The sequence below is a fragment of the Hyaena hyaena genome, unplaced genomic scaffold (assembly GCF_003009895.1).
Source record: "Hyaena hyaena isolate Hyena2069 unplaced genomic scaffold, ASM300989v1 scaffold_1166, whole genome shotgun sequence".
NCBI classification, from domain to species: Eukaryota; Metazoa; Chordata; class Mammalia; order Carnivora; family Hyaenidae; genus Hyaena; species Hyaena hyaena.
This window is the reverse complement of record NW_024081797.1, coordinates 169,355-189,604: the sequence shown is the minus strand read 5'-3', so window position 1 is coordinate 189,604 and position 20,250 is coordinate 169,355. Positions and strand designations below refer to the sequence as shown.

The 20,250-nt window shown below is 35.0% G+C and overlaps 1 protein-coding gene across 8 annotated transcripts in view; it reads right to left on the bottom strand.

Annotated features, from left to right (window-relative positions):
* NBEAL1 (neurobeachin like 1) overlaps positions 1 to 20,250 on the bottom strand; it is a 182,524-nt gene that overhangs the window by 41,392 nt on the left and 120,882 nt on the right. For 7 of the 8 annotated variants that reach the window (XM_039222592.1, XM_039222591.1, XM_039222589.1 and 4 more), the window contains 8 exons: positions 18,109 to 18,257; positions 17,487 to 17,620; positions 15,150 to 15,251; positions 12,753 to 12,848; positions 12,234 to 12,358; positions 8,659 to 8,799; positions 5,586 to 5,716; positions 2,758 to 2,867 (listed from right to left, as the gene is read on the bottom strand). In XM_039222592.1, coding sequence (XP_039078523.1) covers positions 2,758 to 2,867; positions 5,586 to 5,716; positions 8,659 to 8,799; positions 12,234 to 12,358; positions 12,753 to 12,848; positions 15,150 to 15,251; positions 17,487 to 17,620; positions 18,109 to 18,257 — 988 coding nt within the window. The remainder of the gene's footprint in view (positions 1 to 2,757; positions 2,868 to 5,585; positions 5,717 to 8,658; positions 8,800 to 12,233; positions 12,359 to 12,752; positions 12,849 to 15,149; positions 15,252 to 17,486; positions 17,621 to 18,108; positions 18,258 to 20,250) is intronic. The other variant, XM_039222595.1, reaches the window with a different exon arrangement.

The following is a 20,250-nucleotide window of genomic DNA, read 5'->3' as shown; positions in this document are numbered from 1 at the left end:
TATATAAAGGAGAAGGTCTTGCTGGGTTCCAAATAAAATTATTTCATTTCAGGATACTAGAGAGCAAAGACTCTCAAAGTGAGAAATGGCCAAGGTCAATGATCAAATCAGAGCGTAGGCTATAAAATATGGCCTCAGGTGAAAGTGTGGTTCAAGAGTGTGGCTGTTAAGCAATCTGTTCACATCTCAAAGATTTTAGGTTGTGCCACACAGACCCACTCAACTAGAAAAAAGAATATCTTAAGAATCTTAAGGGTATTTTTCCACATTAGAGTCCAGCTCGGCCCAAAGGAAATAAGGGATTGTATTCTAAAATAATGTGAAATGGTTTTTGCCCAATAAAACTGATGCATAAGGAACCCATAAAATTTTAGAAGAAATTATATTAGTTCAGACTGAGGTAAGTAGAAACTGTTAAAAAAAAGATGAGAGACCTTGACTTTCAATTTACTATGGTTAGGTAAGAGGCTGACAAAGATACTTGTGCAACTTTTTTTTTTTTTTTTTTTTCCTGAGGTAAAAGAATGACTCAAAGTAAGAAGCTAAAAGCCAAAGGGTAAAACAAAACAGTCATGGAGAACCACTGGAATAGCCCTGGGCCCTAGTAAAGGAACTGGAAGCATGTTCCTGCTGGAATTTTGAATTGCTATAAACCAGTTACTGTTACGTACCTTTTATTCTTCTCTCTCCCACCCTTTTTGAAATTAAATTATTTGTCCCACATGGGGCTCAAACTCACAACCTCATGATCAAGAATCTCATGCTCTACCAACTGAGTCAGTCAGACGCTCTTTTTAATCTCCCTTTTGAATGGGAGTGTTATGATAGTTCTTCTGTCCTTATCACACCAGTGTTGTTATGTGGGAGCATATAACCTGTTTCTTTATTCCACAGTCTTCAGATGCAAGTGGAGACACATCTGAGTAGTTTTGTGCACAAATAGATTTGATTTCGATTACTAACAAGATTCTGGACTTCAGACCTTACGCTTTAATGCAGGGATCAGCAAACTACATACTGCATGTGGGCCAAGTTTTACTAGCTCAAAATTTGTAGAGTATTAGAACATAGCCATGTCTAATTTCTTTTGCACCATAGTGGCAGAATTTTGCCACAGACGTTAAAGCCAGCAAAAATATTTACTGTCTGTTCCTTTTTTATAGAAAAAGATTGTAGATCTCTGACATGAGACTTTGGGAGATTCTTATGAGGAAGTATGTACATTTTGCACATAGGAGGAATGCAAATAATTTGTAGTCAGAGGACAGACTGTGTGTGGTGGATTAAAGATGGCTGTAAATTCTTTTTCCCTCTTGCTATTGTGAAATGGAGTTTACTTTCCTTGGCTTTTTCTTTTTAAGAGAGTGAGAGGGTACAAGTGAGGGGGTAGGGAGAGAGAGAGAGAGAGAGAGAGAGAGAGAGAGAAAGAGAGAGAGAGGCACAAGACTCACAGGAAGTGGGGCTTGTGCTCACCCCATGTGGGACTTGACTCATAAACTGTGAGATCATGACCTGAGCTGAAGTCAGATGCTTAACAGGTTAGCCCTACTTTCCCTCCTCTTCAATCTGTACTGATACTATTACTGTTTAATTCTGACAGGGTGACAGAAGTGTTGTGAAAGTTCACAGCTTTAAGCTTTAAGAAATGGTGGACGCTTCCAATTTTGCACTCTTTCCTGTGGACATGTAGATGTCTGGCTGCCTAGCTGGAGACACTACAGGAAGAGGAGATATCTTGAGAATATATGGAGAGAAAAGTCCAGCATTCCAGTGTCTAAATGCAGAGTCCAGATAACCACATCCTCAACTGCTATATAACTACAAGGGCATGAGAACCTCAAGATGAGAATTGCCCAACTGAGACCAGCCAACTCATAGAACTGTGAGAGGTAACAAAATGGCTATATTTTAAGCTACTAAATTTTGGAGAGTTTGTTGCACAGCAATATATAACTGAAACACAGGCTTCTAATATATTAATATAAGTAGCATGTCTTCTTAAAATCCTGGACCCGTACTTCATGTCATAGATATTATAGAGGAATACATCTGAGAAGTTCCTGGCTAGCTAGTAAGTAAGAGATTATTTCTCAGAGTTGTTTAGTTTTTTTTTCCCCAATTCCTGATTCATACATAATGTTAGTGAATTTTATAAATTTGACATATTGTATACTAAGGACAAGGAACGTTTCCAAGTACTGGCCTTATTAGTTTCATAGTCTGAAACATTTCAGTTTAGATAGAGCACTAAGTGGACTATTGGAAGGGAAAAAAAACACATCATTTACAAAATGACACAATTATTAGTGCTTAACTCTCACTACTCCTTTAATTCTAAGCTGGAAATTCAGCTAAAAATGATGACTTTTTACAGTGACATTTAGGATTTAGCAGTTATATTAAAAACTTACTGAAACTCTTCAGAGAACACAAAAATATGTTCATCCTTGTTAGATTTGAAACAAAACACCAAACTACATCCACTTGGTCATTAGAATAGTTTAAAATATAACAGGTACCTTATAGAATTGAATCTTTTTTTTTTTTTTTGCTATACATTCATTGGACTGTACTATATTCTCAATGTATCAGAAAATTCATAATCTCAAAAGAAATTAATACATTATGCTTTCTACAATAGCATATATAATAGATAACAAGTTAATCTAGAAAAATAATTAACAGTCAGATATACTTTCTCTGACTGTTAGACTGTTATCTTAGCAATCTGTCTAATACTAAACACAAAGATCGTACCAGAGCTTTCCTGTGTTTATAGATGAAATCTTCGGCTGACTTAGCCCATTTGGGGAGAATGACATCATTTACTATATCTTTGGAAACTTGTAGACAACCCAAGTTAAAGTCTAAGACAAATGAAAAATAAGTATCAATTCATTTAGATTTAAACAAATCAAGTAAAGCAAATATGAGGGCAAAATCTTTAGTAGCAAAACTAAGGCTTTTTTCTTCTTTAATTAAGAGTAAAAGGTGAGAACCAAGCTCCCTTCTCTTGATCTAAGTTTACTTAACAGGTAAAAATAATTCTTATCATACTGAAATGTATTTTATCAGTTGATTAAAAAGGTAAATGAAAATAGAATTAAATTCATTATTACAAGGTAATAATTAGGTTTAAATTAGTTACTATAAGGTAAATCAGAAAAGTAATTAATTTGAGAAGTGGGGAAAACTATAGATATGACCAAAACCTTAAACTGAACAAAAATATAATATTCAGCATTCTTATTACATTAAAATTAATTTTTTTTAAATGTTTTATTTATTTCCAGGAGAGAGAGAGAGACAGCGTGAGCGGGGGAGGGTCAGAGAGAGAGGGAGTCACAGACTGAAACAGGCTCCAGGCTCTGAGCTGGCAGTCAGCACAGAGCCCGATGCGGGGCTCGAACCCACGAATCGCGAGATCATGACCTAAGTGAAAGTCGGACGCCCAACCGACTAAGCCACCCAGGCGCCCCACATTAAAATTAATTAATACAGGGCTTCTAATGATTAATTTACAAAATACAGCTCCTTAGAACTTTTCTGATGTAACTTATACTTTAAATTCACTCAATGGAAATGTTTTGTCATATGAAAAAAAAAATATATTTATATACCACTATTCTAAGTAGATATTGACATCATAAAGATTTGCTCATATAGTTAAATGCAGTACTGTCCCAAAGGTGAAGTTTTCTGGTTTATATAATGAGGAAAGAAAAGTATTAAGATAAAAGACATTCATAAAAAAAGCTGCCTTAAAATATCAGTGTGTTCCAAAGCTGGAGAGAGGTTTGAATGTCACAGAATGACAGGATGCACAGGGCCTGTGGCTTTGTGAACACTTTCTTAACCCAATTACTGTGTAGCAGACATTGTTGCCAATGTGCTAACCATTCCTACTTATTTGGTAACAGAATCTTGATTTTATTCAAGTATCCATCTTTGCCCTATATTTTATGCCTATAGCAGGTTGACTGGTGTAGGGGTTGGTATACAAGCCAGCTCTGGACAATAGGGAGAGGCTATGAGAAAGAATTTATCCCTTTAAGAAATGACACAAAACATTAACAATACACTTTTGTTGTATCTGCCTACGATGCCTAGAAATGTTTCTGTCATTTGTAGGCATAAGACAGACTAGCCAAGGAGAGTCAAAACACTCAGAAAAGCAGAATGAAAATACAGGAAGATCTTGGCTTTGATAATGATGTTAAAAGCTACCTGAACACCATCATACCTTGGGGGTTTTATAGCGGAAAATACTAAAATTCTCTTGCTTGTACAATTCTGAGTTGGCTTTCCTAATATTTGTTTTACTAATTAATATTATTTGTTGACATTCTAACTAATGTGCTTTGCTTTTACCCACCCAGCTCATTTCAAACAAAGCGATATACAGTTAGAAAAGGAGGCCAGTAGTATAGTCGTGCAAGATAGCAACTTTGGTCTAGTGCACATCAGAAATTGTCAAGCTGAGTTAAGAGTATATTAACTTCTGCATCAAATTTAATCTCCTCAGCCCTCCTAGTGCAAATACCCCACTTTGAAGGCTCCCTATGGTTAAGAGTCTAGAATCAGAGTCCATCAACAAACTCTGTTGATTTTCTGAAAGTGACTAATTTTAACTGCCTTACTCTGAGAAATCAGACACCAACAGTATGTCCCAGAGTGCATGATCAGAGGACACAAAGCCCTGGATATGCAATCCCTAAAATGGCAAATAATTCTACTCAAGAAGCAAAGGGTCAAATATTAACATTACACATTAGGTGACAAAAAAGAAGTTGAAATTGTTCCTCTGACACTGCAATTTCCCTTAAAAACACCAGTAGTAACAATCTTGTCATTACCTTACTGTGCTTAAAAATAAATCTCAAACTACTTCACAGAAGAAGTATTTAGGTATTTTCAAAGACTGTATTTGGCTCCATAATTCTCTACTTCAAAACATGATTTTTCAAATAGTGTGGTAATTTACACTCTGTCATTACTTTCAATTTGCCTCCTCTCTTCTGCTTTAAACCAGGAGTCTACAAACTTGTTCTATAAAGTATCAAAGAATAAATATTTTCTAATTTGTGAGCCCCATGGTTTCTGTTGCAACTACTTAAATCTGCTGTTACGCTACTAAAGCAGCGACAATCTGTATATAGATGAACTGGTTTGGCTGTGTTCTAACAAAACTTTAAACACACACGAGTGCCTGTGGACTTAACCCACGGACCTAGAGTTTGCTAACCCTGGTCTAAATCTTCATCTTATCTAACTCAAACAGTTTTAACCTAAGTGGCTAACTATATGACTGAAATAGCAAAGGCATTTTCCCTTTCTGGTAAACACTGTACTCTGATAAATTTTCTTACCAACCCAAATTTGATTTGTCATAGTGCACTATAGCACTTCCCTGGAAAGGTTAAGACTACACCTGGGCATCCGTTAAACCCTATCACTGAAGAGTACTCACACAGAATGAATATAATCTTAAATAATCTACAGAATTTCACAAAAATATCCAGAAAGGTATTTTTCAAGATCCTCCACTGGGATCTGTTGAGGCAAATTTTTAATCTATTTCTTACGATTTTGATTTTCCAAAAACTCTGGGAAATAGAAGAATTCAGGAATAAGTTCCTTCACATCATATGGATTGTCCATGAGAGCCTGCCAGGTGGCAGGGATGGAATGGAATTGTCGATCTGCGCAGTCAAACCTGCACATGGAGATTGGAAGACAACAGTGAATACTGAAGGAGAGCAACAACAACCATGAAATAAAACCTTAAACTGCCTTCAAATTTCCTAATGATCAGAGCTTCTCTTTTATTAATATTTTTCTTCAAGTCTAAAAACACAATTTGCTCTCCTTCTTATGATAATCTTTCAAGTTTTGTTGCCAAGAACTAAATACTATAATTTTAATTACAAGTATCATCTTACTCAAAGTAGTTGAAAACCAAATCACACTAGAGAAAATTTTCAAATAATTAAATTAAATGTAAACCTAGGAGACTTTTAAAAAAGGCCTAATTTTTGCTGAGGTAAATTCATTACAGGGAGTGAATAAATGTTATTCGGATAACTTAAAACAACAGAGTTTAAATATCTTTATTAATATACATGATGAACAAGATTCATAGTAATGCTGATTTAATCCTCTGTATATAAATACCTTTACAAACTCTTCTGCGAAAAACCAGAGGGTGAGTTAAGGAAAAGTTTTGTGGCTAAAGCTTTTATATTTATTTGCATATACCATTAACTTATTTTAACTTTATTTATTTTAATGTTTATTTATTTTTGCAAGAAAGTACATAAGTAGTAGAAGGGTAGAGAGAGGAGGAAACAGAGGATCCTAAACAGCTCCGAGCTGACAGTAGAGAGCCTGATGTGGGACTCGAACCCATGAACTGTGAGATCACGACCTGCGCCAATGTCGGACGCTCAGCCAACTGAGCCACCCAGGTGCCCCTAACTTTTATTTTTAAGTTCCATCATAGGCCTATAGTAGTTGGAAAAAGCTCAGGTAGTCAAGTTGCAATTTTATTTTACTTTCTCTATTCACAAAAAGCATAAACTCCTGTTTCATCTCCTTGGATACTGTTTTCCTGGCTTTACTTAGTAATGACTTACTGACACTGATGGCTAACTTGACTCTTTTTGTGACTACCAATCTTGTTTTGAGGTGTAGCTGAATTTAGCAGAACTCTAAATTTAATTATGGTTAATGATTGGGTCATCAATAAAATCTAATGATGGTGTATTCAAATTCAAGGAAATACATAGTTTCAATGGTAGAATTTTTTGTTTGGGCGGGGGAGTACAGCTTTACTGAGATAAAATTTACGTATAATTCACAATTCAACAGTTTTATTATATTGAGTTGGGCTATAATTACTACAATTTTAGAATATTTTCATCATTCCCAAAGAAACCCTGTATTTATTAACAATCACTCTCCATTTACCCTATACCCACTCCCTGGCAACTACTAATCTACTTTCTATCTCTATGAATTTGCCTATTTGGGATATCTCATATAAGTCATAGAATACATGACTTTTTATGTCTGGCTTATTTCATTTAGCATACTGTTTTCAAGGTTCATCCATGTCGTACACAGCATGTTATCAATCTTTCATTCTTTTTATCACTTGTGGCCAAATAATATTCCATTGTACAGATATACCACATTTTATTTATTGCTTTGTCAGCTGATACACATTTGGGTTGTTTCTAGTTTTTGGCTATTATAAATAATGCTGCTATGTACATTTGTATATAAGTTTCTGTGTGAACATGTCTTCAATTATTTTGGATGTATGGTTGGGAATGGAACTATGAGGTCATATGATAATGTAATATTTAACCCTTCGAAGAACTGTCACACTGTTTTCCATAGAGATTGCATCATTTTACATTTCCACCACAGGCGGTACATAAGGGTTCCAATTTCTCAAAATGCTCATCAACACTAGGTATTTTTTATTACAGCCATAACTGTAGGTGTGGAGAGGTATCTCAATTTGGTTTTGATTTGGATTTCCCTGATGACTAATGATATTGAGCATGTTTTCATATGTTTCTTGTACATTTGTATATCTTCCTTGGAGAAATGTCCATTCAGATCCTTTGTTCAGTTTTTAATTGGGTCATTTGTCTGTTTATTACTGCATTGTATACTTCTAGATACAAGTCCCTTATCAGATACACAATCTATAAATATTTTCTCCCCCTGAATGGGTTGTCCTTTTCCTTTCTTGATGGTGTCTTTTGAAGCACAGAATCTATTTTTGAAGCTTTGTAATAAAATAATTTATGTATAAAATCAGTAAAAGCTGAAAAGACCCAGCTATACTTTAACATGGGGAAAATTACCTGTTATCAAGGTTAATGTAACATTTGGAGATGGTTAATATGATACTGGGGACAGAGTCTCTTCTTGAAAGCCAAGGTTTATTGTACAAAGATAGGGGCAAATGCTAATTTTGAGAGATAAAAACTGTAAACAAAGAAAGTAGAATAGGCAATGCTTACATAGCTTGATTGGGTGGGTATGAAAGGCAAAGTAGTAATGCTAAAGAATAAGGCAATACGGAGACAAAATGTGAATAAACAGGGAGATACCTAGAGGATACTTTGGAAAACCAAGGATTCATAAAGAAGCCTGTCTTCTTTAGGATTATTATGAAACTGTGAAACATAGTAAGTTAGAATTCTGACAGGTAAAATAATACAATGGCATTACAAACCTGTGTGAGTTACTGCTAATAATGTAATCTTTGTGATTAACAAGTATTTTAAAGAGGACTACATTAGTATTGGTCAGGTTTGAATCTCTGGCAAATATCTTGGGTCTAGGTTGAAATCAGTTTAAACTCTACATCTCTGGCAGGTTCCTAAAACCAGTAAGAATTGCAAAGGTACACTAGATAACAGTAAAAGGAATTATCTTTAAAGATTATTTATGAACTTTCGACTAACACATTCTCAAACTAGTTTGGCTATTTTTATCTAGAGGCTATTAAATGAATCAAAATCTATACCAGAGAATAAAAACTATGAGGCCCTGCTATATAATACATGACATGAAGGCAAGTAATTTTCAACACTAACATGCAGTCTTAAGAAAACAGCTTATTTATCCAAAACATACCTTCCACTCTGAAGCTGGATATGAAGGGTGGTGAATGGTTCTGTACGAATAAGATAGTGCATAACCCCAGCAGAATTTGAATAGTGAGTACCATAATGAAATTTATCAATAGTTCCCATAGGATCCTCAAAATTTTCATATCTAAAAAAAGAAATTAATGTTTTGTAACCACAACAGTAAAATTACATTAGGAGGACATAAGGTTGTATTGCATTGTTAGAAACATAGTTTTTAAGAAGTCCTTGTTAATAATACTCGTTATTTCTGTGTTTATATCATAACACCATGTTAATAAATGAAAAAATTTTATCCATTAATACTTATTTCTGAACAACATAATATCACTAATAACTAGATTCTGGAACAGTCTCATACAATAATACAGATTCACTGTAGATAGATCAGAAAACACACGCACGCATGCATGCACGCACAAAGGGGGACCCGGGTGGCTCAATCGGTTGAGCATCTGACTTCGGTCAGATCACGATCTCATAGTTCATTGGGTTCAAGCCCTGAGCCGGGTTCTGTGCTCATAGCTCAGAGCCTGGAGCCTGCTTCAGATTCTGTGTCTCCCTCTCTCTCTGCCCCTCCCTCACATGTGCTCTGTCTCTCTCTCAAAAATAAACATTAAAAAAAGTTAAAAAAACAAAAAAAAGCCCAGATAACCAAAAAAGAAGAAACTTAAAATCAACCACAGAGATAACACTAACATTTAAAAATATATATTTATTTATTTATTTTGAGAGAGAGAGAATGCATGCACAAGCTGAGGAGGGGCAGAGAGATAGGGAGAAAGAGAACCCAAAGTAGTCTCCTTGCTGGCAGGGGTCAATCTCACAAACTATGAGATTGTGACTTGAGCAGAAAGCAAGAGCTACATGCTTAACCAACTGAGCCACCCAGGTCCCCCAACATTAACGTTTTGATGAATATTGGTCACCCTTAATGTATAAGTTAATCCACAAATATATTTCAATATAAAAGTGCTATACATAATATACTGTTCACAACCTAGACTTTCATTTAACAATTTTCTATGTCTTTCCAAATAACTGAATAACCTATTTTTTAACAAGCACATGGCATTTATAACATTTTTTAACAGGCACATGGTATTTATAACATAACATATATGAATGTATGACAATTAAACTATTTCTTTACTTTTAGATATTAAGGGTTGTTTCTATTTTTCTGCTATTGTAAGCAATGTGATAATGAGACCTCCTTCTGTGGCCAAGGTAATGGAAGAAAAATATAGAGGATCAGTCAAGAATTGTGCAAATGAATGCCTAACATTCAAAGGTCAAAGAAGAAGGTAGGAAATAAAGGAAGATGATAGCTAGGAAGAACACTGAACCCAGAAAATAAGCAAAGGATATATATAGTGATTCTGTAAGCACTACCACTGTATAATTATTTTTGAATAGTGATTTGAATAGTAACATCTGAATTCGTGGGTATAAAATCTGAATTAGAATGAAGTTTTTTAGGGGAAATACACACTAAACTTTTCAAACCAAAATAGTAATTAGTTCATCAAGTTGAGGCCAATTTCCTCTTACATAGAAATCAATGGTTTTCAGGTAAAAATCGCCTGCACCTATGCAAAAAATATACTATTGAACTGTGTTTGATTAATTTAATTAATTTATTTGTATATTTTTAAGGTAGCCTTCATGCCCAGGATGGAGCCCAAAGCAGGGCCTAAACTCACAACCCTGATATCAAGACCTGAGCTGAGATCAAAAGTCAAACACTTAACCGACTGAGCCATCGAAGTACCTCAATTGTTGAAATTTAAAGCAATTATTTCCTGTGGAACAGTGTTAAAAAAAAAACCCACCTTGTTCTTTTGTTATGGTCAGAAAAACTTTGACTAATGGCAGTGAAATAACATACACAGAAGAATTCTACTAGTAGATCAAATCAAATATTAAACACAGCAAAAACCCCTAAGGTGGGGCGCCTGGGTGACTCAGTTGGTTAAGCGTCCGACTTTGGCTCAGGTCATGATCTCACAGTCGTGGGTTCGAGCCCTGCGTTGGGCTCTGTGCTGACAGCTAGCTCAGAGCCTGGAGCCTGTTTTGGATTCTGTGTCTCCCTCTCTCTAACCCTCCTCTGCTCATGCCGCTTCTCTCTCAGAAATTAAAAAAAAAAAAACATAAAAGTCCTAAGGTAATTTGTAAATAAAAAGAAAAAAAAAGTACAATCTACACTCAAATATATCTACACTGTTTGTTTGCAAAATAGTCTTTGCCCTTATTATTAGAAGTTGTAACTGACAAGTCATCTACAATTTCACATGGAGAAAAGGGGAAATTAAAATTAGACTATTCTTTCACTGTCAGCACCTTGCTTTGAAAAAAAATTGTGAGACACTTACAGGGTCAATCATAAATATACAGAATTATAAAAATTCCTTTCCTTATTAAAATAGTAACTTTATACACATTTCACTATTCTTTATTCATATTATTTGTAAATAATAGGTTAGTATTTTGTATCTACTAAAATGTTACATTAAGTGGATCTCTCCCCGACCCCGGTGGATTTTTTTTAAAAAGTTTATTTATTTTGAGAGAGAGAAGAGAGAGAACACACAGGAGTGGCAGGGAGAGAGGGGGTGGAGAGAGAGAAAATCTAAGCTAAGCCATCAGGCTGGAACCCATAAACCACGAGATCATGACCAAACCGCGAGATCTTGGGCCAAAATCAAGAGTCAGTTGCTCAACCAAATGTGGCACCCAGGTACCCTGTAAGTGTGTATTTTTGCATGTTAGATTATAAAGTTTTTAAGTCTAAAATACCTGGGAAGAAAAATTATCTTCCAGCACACACTTATGACAAGGTAAAAGAGATTCTAAACAATATCAACTGAAATTTGGCAAAGAAGGGAAATAAACAGACTATATATAGTTAAGATACTTGAGGGACAACAGATATATTTTCAAGAAAACATCGTGAAGGATTATCAGACTCTGATTATCGAAAGTAGTTGTGCACAGGACACCTGGGTGGCTCAGTCGGTTAAGTTTCTGACTCTAGCTCAGGTCATGATCTTGCTGTTCATGAATTCAAGGCCCATGTCGGGCTCTGTGCTGACAGCTCAGACCCTGGAGCCTGCTTTCGGATTCTGTGTCTCCCTCTCTCTCTCTGCCCTACCCTGTTCATGCTCTGTCTCTCTCAAAAATAGAAAACATTAAAATTAAAAAACAAAAAACAAAGAAAAAACAAAACAAAAAAACCAAAAGTAGCTGTATTTAAAAGAAAGCCACACTTGGTTGGCCATAATAGAAATCAATACAAATTCAAAAATACCATAAAAAATAATGGGTATCTTTCTTTTTTTTTTTTTTTGACAGAGAGAGATAAAACACACAAGCTGGGGAGGGATGGAGGGCAAGGGAGACAGAGAATCTTAAGCAGACTCCAAGCCCAGCACAGGGCTCCACACAGGGCTCTATCTTATGATCATGACCTGAGCAGAAATCAAGAGTTGGATGCTTAACCAGCTGAGCCACCCAGGTGCATGAGATGGGTGTTTTTCAAAAGAGATAAAAGGCACTTACTTTTCTCGCATAGCTTTGGCATTTTTATCATTAACTACCCCAATTGGTTTGGAAAGATCTCGAAATACAGATGGATTATTAAGGTCCAACTCTTCCGAAGTATAATCTTGTAAAATCCAGGGAAACTAAAAGAATCACAATTTACAATTTATAACTTCCTTTCCAGAGAAGCTTCTATCCCTATATATAATATCAAATGCTTATCTAAAGATAAAAAGGGATAGTCTGTAGAAATATTTTTCCCTGTTGCAAATGTTTATTCATCTTTAGTTTCATAACCAGAAGCATTAATTCCTATAATTCCACTGGAAATTTTGAGTGAAGAGAAAAACAGCTTTAATTATTTAATTATTCTTTGTGTTTATATACTTTATAGCAAAGGAGAAAATATACACAAAAGCAAAAAAAGTTTTTAGGTCTTTTTTAAAGATGAAACATAACCATAATACACAGATATATTTTTATGTATTAGAAAACTGAAAGGCAATTCCATACTTATGAGATTTCTATAAAACTTACCACTGGATACTGTGCAAGGTCATTATAGGTTCGTCCTGCCATTGTATTTATTTGAATGAGGTAGTCAAAATTCGTTATCTCTCTGTTCACCCATTTCTAGACAACAGAAAAAAATACAAAATCTAAATTAATCTATATCTTTTCAGAGTTAGTAACTATTACTGATAGTATTAACAATCTTTTTTTAATGTTTATTTTATTATTATTATTTTAATGTTTATTTTTGAAAGACAGAGACAGAGTATAAGCAGGGAGGGGCAGAGAGAGTGGGAGAAACAATCTGAGGCAGGCTCCAGGCTCTAAGCCATCAGCACAGAGCCTGATGCAGGGCTTGAACCCACAAACCAGGAGATCATGACCTGAGTGGAAACTGGGACGCTTAACCAACTGAGCCACCCAGGGGCCCACTAACACAACCTTTTGTTCCCATTATCTACATCATCTTTCTGATAAAAGGAATGGGGATTTAAAAAAGGTTTAACAGGAAGATAAAATCAATATACTTTTCCTAAATTTATTTCCTTTTAAAAATCGGTCTTCAGAAAAGGAATAAAAAATTAAACATAAATCTTTCATTATAGTCAAAAAAACTTCACAAGAATTAAGTCTTCTTTTGAATTATTTAAGTATCTTTAAAAGGTCAATTTTATTTTTAAAATTTTTTTATGTTTTATTTTATATTTGAGAGAGAGAGAAACAGAGCACAAGCATGGGAGGGACAGAGAGACGGAGACAGAATCTGAAGCAGGCTCTAAGCTCTGGGCTGTCAGCACAGAGTCTGATGTGGGGCTTGAACTCACAAGCAGTGAGATCATGACCTAAGCAGAAATCAAATGCTCAACTGACTGAGCCACCCAGGCACCCCTAAAAGGTCAATTTTAGAAGGACTGTCTAACATTGAAAACTTTGTTACAGGGGTGCAGGAATGGCTCAGTCAGGTAAGTTTCCAAAACTTGGTTTCCACTCAGGTCATGATCTCCAAGTTTCATAGTTTGAGCCTTGTGTCATGCAGCATGGAGCCTACTTAGGATTCTCTATCCCCTCTCCCGCTCACGCTGTCTCTGTTTCTCTCAAAATAAATAAATAATTTTTTTTAAAAAAGAAATTTTGTTAGAAATTGAAATTTTCATTAAGTGCACATATTTTTAAAAAAGCATTTTAATGTACTAAAATGATCTACAACGTTTAAACAAATATCATGTTAACTATCCCTAGAGAACTGTCTTGCTAGAGCAATAGTAGATGGGGTTTTGCAACACTGGATACAAAATTTTCTAAAGAACATCATAATCAGTGTTCTTTTAATCACTTCACTGTACCTAACCTGTTAATTACACAGTATGGGTATTCTCAAGAATTTTGCTGACAGACTAACATTCACCTTTAAGTTTATTTACTATGTGCCTTAAGCAAAAGATACACTTGTGGAAAATGGTGAGAAATGAATATAGATTTTATAGAAATCTATAGATTTTATAGAAAGCCCAATTATAATTATTGAGTGCTAATCTGAGAAGTAAATACTTAGTGAATAAAGTTTATTCCAAAAAAAAAAACAGGAAATGTACTCCATTAAATAAAGCTTATTCCCTAAGTGACAGGAAGGAATTGCTGACAGCTTTTGAATAAGAACCACACTTAACATTAAGACTAATGCATACGTAAGAGAAAGGAGACAGCCAGGACGCAGAAACCTGAGTTAAGAGACCATTGGTAGTCCTTAACTCAGAGGAGAGTAAAAAACAATGGCCTATCTTTGGAGTTTGGTAGCAGAAATTCAAGAGACATGTTGGGATATAGGTGGGGATAAAATACACAACAGCATTAATTAGCCTTGGCTGACAGAATTGGTGATTTTTTTGCCTTTTTTTCCCATGGTGTCTTCAGTATTTTCCATCTTTTATTTACCTCATGCATGGATAACTTTTATTATTACAAAAAACCACCAAACCCACTTGCTATATTTTAAAAAAATAAAATTATTAAATTAGAAGAATTCATGAGATATGTCTGTGAACCAAATGATATGGGAGTTGGAGGACAGGGTACTATATGTGTTAGTGAAACAGAAAGATCCAAAGATAATTCAAAACATCAATTTGAATGGAAAAATGGTTGTAATAATCAAAATAAAATAATCAGAAGAGAACATTTTACTTTTAAGCAAAAGCCTGACATATGAACATATAAACAGTGAACGTTATGGCTCAATCAGTTAAGTAGATCAAGAGACTCCCGAACCATGAGGTCAAGCCCCACATCGGACTCAGCACTGACAGCGTAGAGCCTACTTAAGATTCTCTCCCTCCCTCTCTTTGCCCCTTCCCTGCTCAAGTGCACTCTCTCTCAAAATAAATAAAATAAACATTTTTTAAAAAGTGACTTAAAATTTCCTACCTGTGTCAATCCTGAGGCTTTGAATAACTCCTGTGGTGATCTGGTTCCGTAACTATTTGGAGAATGAAGTGACAACAGTCTGCTATAGACTTTGTTTCTAACCTAAAAAAACCCCAGAATTTTATAGTTTAAAAATTGATAAGACAAACTGTGATTACGGTTTTTATAATTGCTTTATTGAGATACAAGTCACATATCACAAAATTTACCCTTTTGAAGAAAGAATTCTATGGGTGTTTTTGTATACTCACAGAGCTGTGCAACCATAAAAAGGATCTAACTCTGGAACACTTTCATCGTTCTCAAAAGAAACTCCATACTCACTAGCCATCACCCCACTAGTGAGCTCCCACTCCCTCTTATCCCCTGACAATTGCTAATCTACTTTCTGCCTCTAGAGATTTGCCTATTCTGGACATTTCTCATAAATAGAGGATTATGGTTTTAACTTCTCTACTATACTAGGTTTGGTGAAGTCAGGCCATATAAATTTTGAAAACGTTATAGTGTATAGTGGAAGGATCACCAGACACTAAATCAGAAAACTAGCTCAAGTCCAGTTCATATTTAGTTCTGTCACTTACTGATCATACTGGCAAATCAATTAATTTACTGAGTCTCATTTGTACATTAAACATAATAGTCTTTATCTTTATAGTTTTCTGAATTCTTTAGGGCTAACGTAAAGTAATAAAATTCATCTTTGAACTTCAGTTTCCTCATCTATAAAAAAAGAAGTGGAATTTTCCATATCTAATCTGAAGGTTTTTATGAAGATTAGGTAGTATATATAAATGTGCTTTAAAAACTCAAGTTAGAGGCACCTGGGTTGCTTGGTCGGTTAAGTGTCCGACTCTTGATCTTGGCTCAGGTCATGATCTCACAGGTTCGTGGGATTGGAGGCCCATGTCAGGCTCTATGCTGACAGTGTGGTGCCTGCTTGGGATTCTCTCTCTTCCACTCTCTTTGTCCCTTCCCCACTCTCTCTCTCTCAAAATAAATAAATAAACCTAAAAAATAAAAAACCTCTAGAAGCGTCTGGGTAGCTCAGTTAAGCATCCGACTTCAGCTCATTATCTCATGGTCTGTGGGTTTGAGCCCAACATCAGGTTCTACGCACTGACAGTGTGGAGACTTCTTGGGATTCTCTCTCTCCCTTTCCCTCTGTCCCTCCCAAGTTCACGCTCATGTTCTTGGTATCTCAAAATAAATAAACATTAAAAAAAGACTCAAAAAAATAAGAAAACCTCTAAAGTTAATACAAATGGACAGTATTCAACAGGAGCATTCTTGGTTTGACATCTCTTCCTAAAACCACAAGCTTTGTACATTCCTATGGAGAAAATTTATTTTTAATAGTAAATAAATATTATTTTGTAAAAATATAAAATGTTCTTTAATCATCCAAATAAAATCATCTGTAAGTAAATCTGGATCCCGCAAATTAATAGAAACTAATCCAGATCATCTGACAAGCACATCACAAAACAGAATTGAACATTCAAGGAATTTATCACGAGAGATGCCTGTGAGAGAAAATGGAGAGAAAGGTAGACAAGATGAAGAGTTGTCAGACAGTGATGGAAGTGTGACCCCAAGGGAAGAGAAGAGGGAAGGAAGGTTGGGAGTATGAATCCCAAGTAATATGGTGAAGGTACACAGCTATTGGTGGAGCTAGTACCCGGACCTAGGTAATCTGGCTTCAATGGTAATCACTTAACCACTTATACTATTTAAGAATATACTCTCCTCCTGGGGTGCCTGGGTGGCTCAGTCAGTAAGCATCTGATTTCAGCTCAGGTCATGATCTTGCAGTTCATGGGTTTGAGACCCGTGTCAGGCTCTGTGTTGAGAGCTCAGAGCCTGGAGCCTGCTTTGGATTCTGTGTCACCCGGTCTCTCTGTCCCCCCACAGCTTGTGTTCTCTCTCTCCTTCTCAAAAATAAATAAACTTTGGGTGGGGGAAAGAATATACTCCTCTCCTGGAAGAAACACCTTCTCCATTATTTAACTGAACCCAACCCAATTTCATCAATTCGTCACATAGTATATATTGCATATTATTTCACAACTGGATACTGTGAGGCACCTATTAGCTGACACTCAATATTCTACAGATTTCTTTATCTACTCATAAACATTGAAAACAAGCACCCTAAAAATACTCAAAGACAAATCCCAACAAAAATTCACATACTACTTAGCCCCCAAGGCAGAGATTTCTGTCCTCCAATATGTTGACTTTACAAATGAGTCCAAGTTTTACTACAGCTCACCAGATGGAAAATTATTTCAAGCTAATACTTGGAGGTTGCCAGAAAGGCAACATCTTACATACCTCTTTTTTGAAATTGAGAAAGTAGTTGGATTGGTCAACATGAAAAATCTCAAGGGCTGACCTCCTTAAGTTGTAACGCCGCAGGTGAATCTCTCGAATTTGAGAATGAGGCCACTTGAAATCAAAGCCTATCCCTAAAAACAAAAGAAAATTTTTGACCAGAGTACCATATGAAGTTACTTGTATTACACAGAAAATATCTCCTAGCTCCTGACAAAAGTGGCACTTAGGGAAAAGGAATTAAATTTGTTTTATAAAAACCATTTGTTAAATTTAGTGGATGTTTCTTTTCAAAATATTTTTAAATTCTACAGCTTTAATTTTCAGATACAGGATTAAGTAGAAAGCTGATAGAAATAAATGTGCAAATAAAATTCAGATTGAATTTTATAACTCAAGTTTACAGCAATTCCTCTTATCAAACCTTTTAAAAAACATTAACAAAAAAATTATTCCCTCCAATATATGTTGAAATTTAATTCCATGTTGACTTTCCGTTTCTCCTTTTACATGATAGACCACAATTCCACAATTCTATTTTATTGTTTTCTTCTCATTAATGTATAACAAGCTGGATACTTAACTATTGAACAACAGAAATTATTCCCCCAGAACTCCTCACCATCTTCTTTTTCAATGCTGCAATCATAGAAGTAAATGTGTTGAGTTGTGATTTCAAATCTGCCAGGAATTATGTCAATTATTGTAATGAGCTCACAGTCTTCTGACAACACCAATTTTTCTTTTTGATCCTGTTCTTCTTTTTCATCACTATAAAAACCAAGATCAACCAAACAAAAACCATTCAACAACGTATTCTGTGTAAATGGGAGAGAGTATCAAGAAAGAGTATTTGAATTACCTATAAAAAATTCCACTGCATATTAAATTAATTATTGTCCAAAATATTCTTATTTCTCAATAATTCAGTTTCAAAAAAAAAAAGTTTTACACTTTAATTATATGTGACCCATTAAAACAAAATATAGTGAATCTTTAAAACTACCGGCAGAGGACAGTTCACAGATACAGCAATGCTAGTCATGTCATTTTAGTTATATTTGCAAAACATGAATTGACCAAGGGAATAAGATGAATCTGTGAATAAAGGAATGCATCATTAGTGATGTTTTATAAATAATTATCAGAAGCACTAACTATGAGTGATTCTTAAACTGTAAAATGAGACTTTTCAGGAGCAACTAAATCTAGAGCAACATTATCATGATGTTCTCTACAATGGAACTGGAGATAATACAAAGAGCTACTATTGCAATACCTTACTTAAAGTCATCTTGTATTAAGAGGACTGTTATATTCTCCAATAAACATAAATTGTAACAGTAATTATAACATTATAATTATATACTTTATAATTTAACAGAATTACAAATCATAACAAATTATAATTTATAAATTATAAATCTTTAGAAATTATTAAAATTATATTAACAAAAATATTATTTATGTCAACAAAGATTACTACTGAACCTGGTCAATTTGTAATATTAAAATAAGTTCTAAAGAAATGCTTGCCATGTGTAGTTTATAATCTAAAAAAAAGAGATGCTCAGAATAAATTATATATTTAGGTCTTAAGTACTTGTTTTTGGCTGAGGCTTTACAAACATAGAAGGTAAAAGTCAAGGCAGATATATAAATCATGAAATTTGAACTCATTCCCTAAGGCACACACAGACCTACTAGCAAAGAATGGTAGTCTTCTGGAACATGGGGTTTAAATACAAGCTAGTTAATTATTGCCTGACTACTAACCTATGCTGACTTTTTTTTTTTTTTTTTTTTTACAAATAGTTTATTGTCAAATTAGTTTCTACATATGCTGACTTTTAATAAAGGGCCAGGCTTTTTGTTTAAAAACAAAACAAAGTAGGGGCACCAAGGTGGTTTAGTCAGTTCAGCATCAAACTCCTGATTTCAGCTCAGGCCACGATCTCACAATTTCGGGGATTGAGCCCCACGTAAGGCTCTGTGCTGATTACGTGGAGCCTGGTTGGGATTCTTTCTCTCTCTGCCCCTCCCCTGCTTTTACACACACTCTCTCTCATAATAAATAAACTTAAAAACAAACAAACAAACAGTAAAACAAAAACTCAATGAGTACAGACATCTCTGGCAACACAGAGCAGGTAAGACCTATTCCACAAAAATTAGTCCAGGAAAGTCATTAAGTAAAAATACCACCATAATAACCACCATCAAAAAGGGAATCAGAAACCAGAGTGGTTAAAATTTATTATCTAAAATGCAAACAAAAAGTGAAGTTTGGGCCATCAAGACAAACACAGTAAAAATAAACTGTCTTTGGGGGACCTCAGATGTTTAACTTAGCAAAGACTTTGAAGTAGCTATTGTAAATACATTAAAAGAACTAGAGGAAACTAGTCTAAAGAACTAAAGTGCATTTATTATGGCAACAGAGGTTAGTCAAATAGAGACTGTCAATTAAGAGACAGAGATTACATACATATCTTTAAAAAGGGAACCACATGGAAAACTGTGGAATCAAAAAAAGCATAATAACTAAATGAAAATTTTACCAGAAGGACTCAATAGCATATTTTTAAAAATTTTTAGTGTTTATTTATTTTTTGAGAGACAGAGAGAGACAGATCACTGTCTGTCTCTCTCTGCAAGCAAGGGAGTGGGCAGAGAGGGAGGGCCACACAAATCCAAAGGAGGCTCCAGGCCTGAACCCATGAACCAGGAGATCATGACCTGAACTGAAGTCGGATGCTTAACC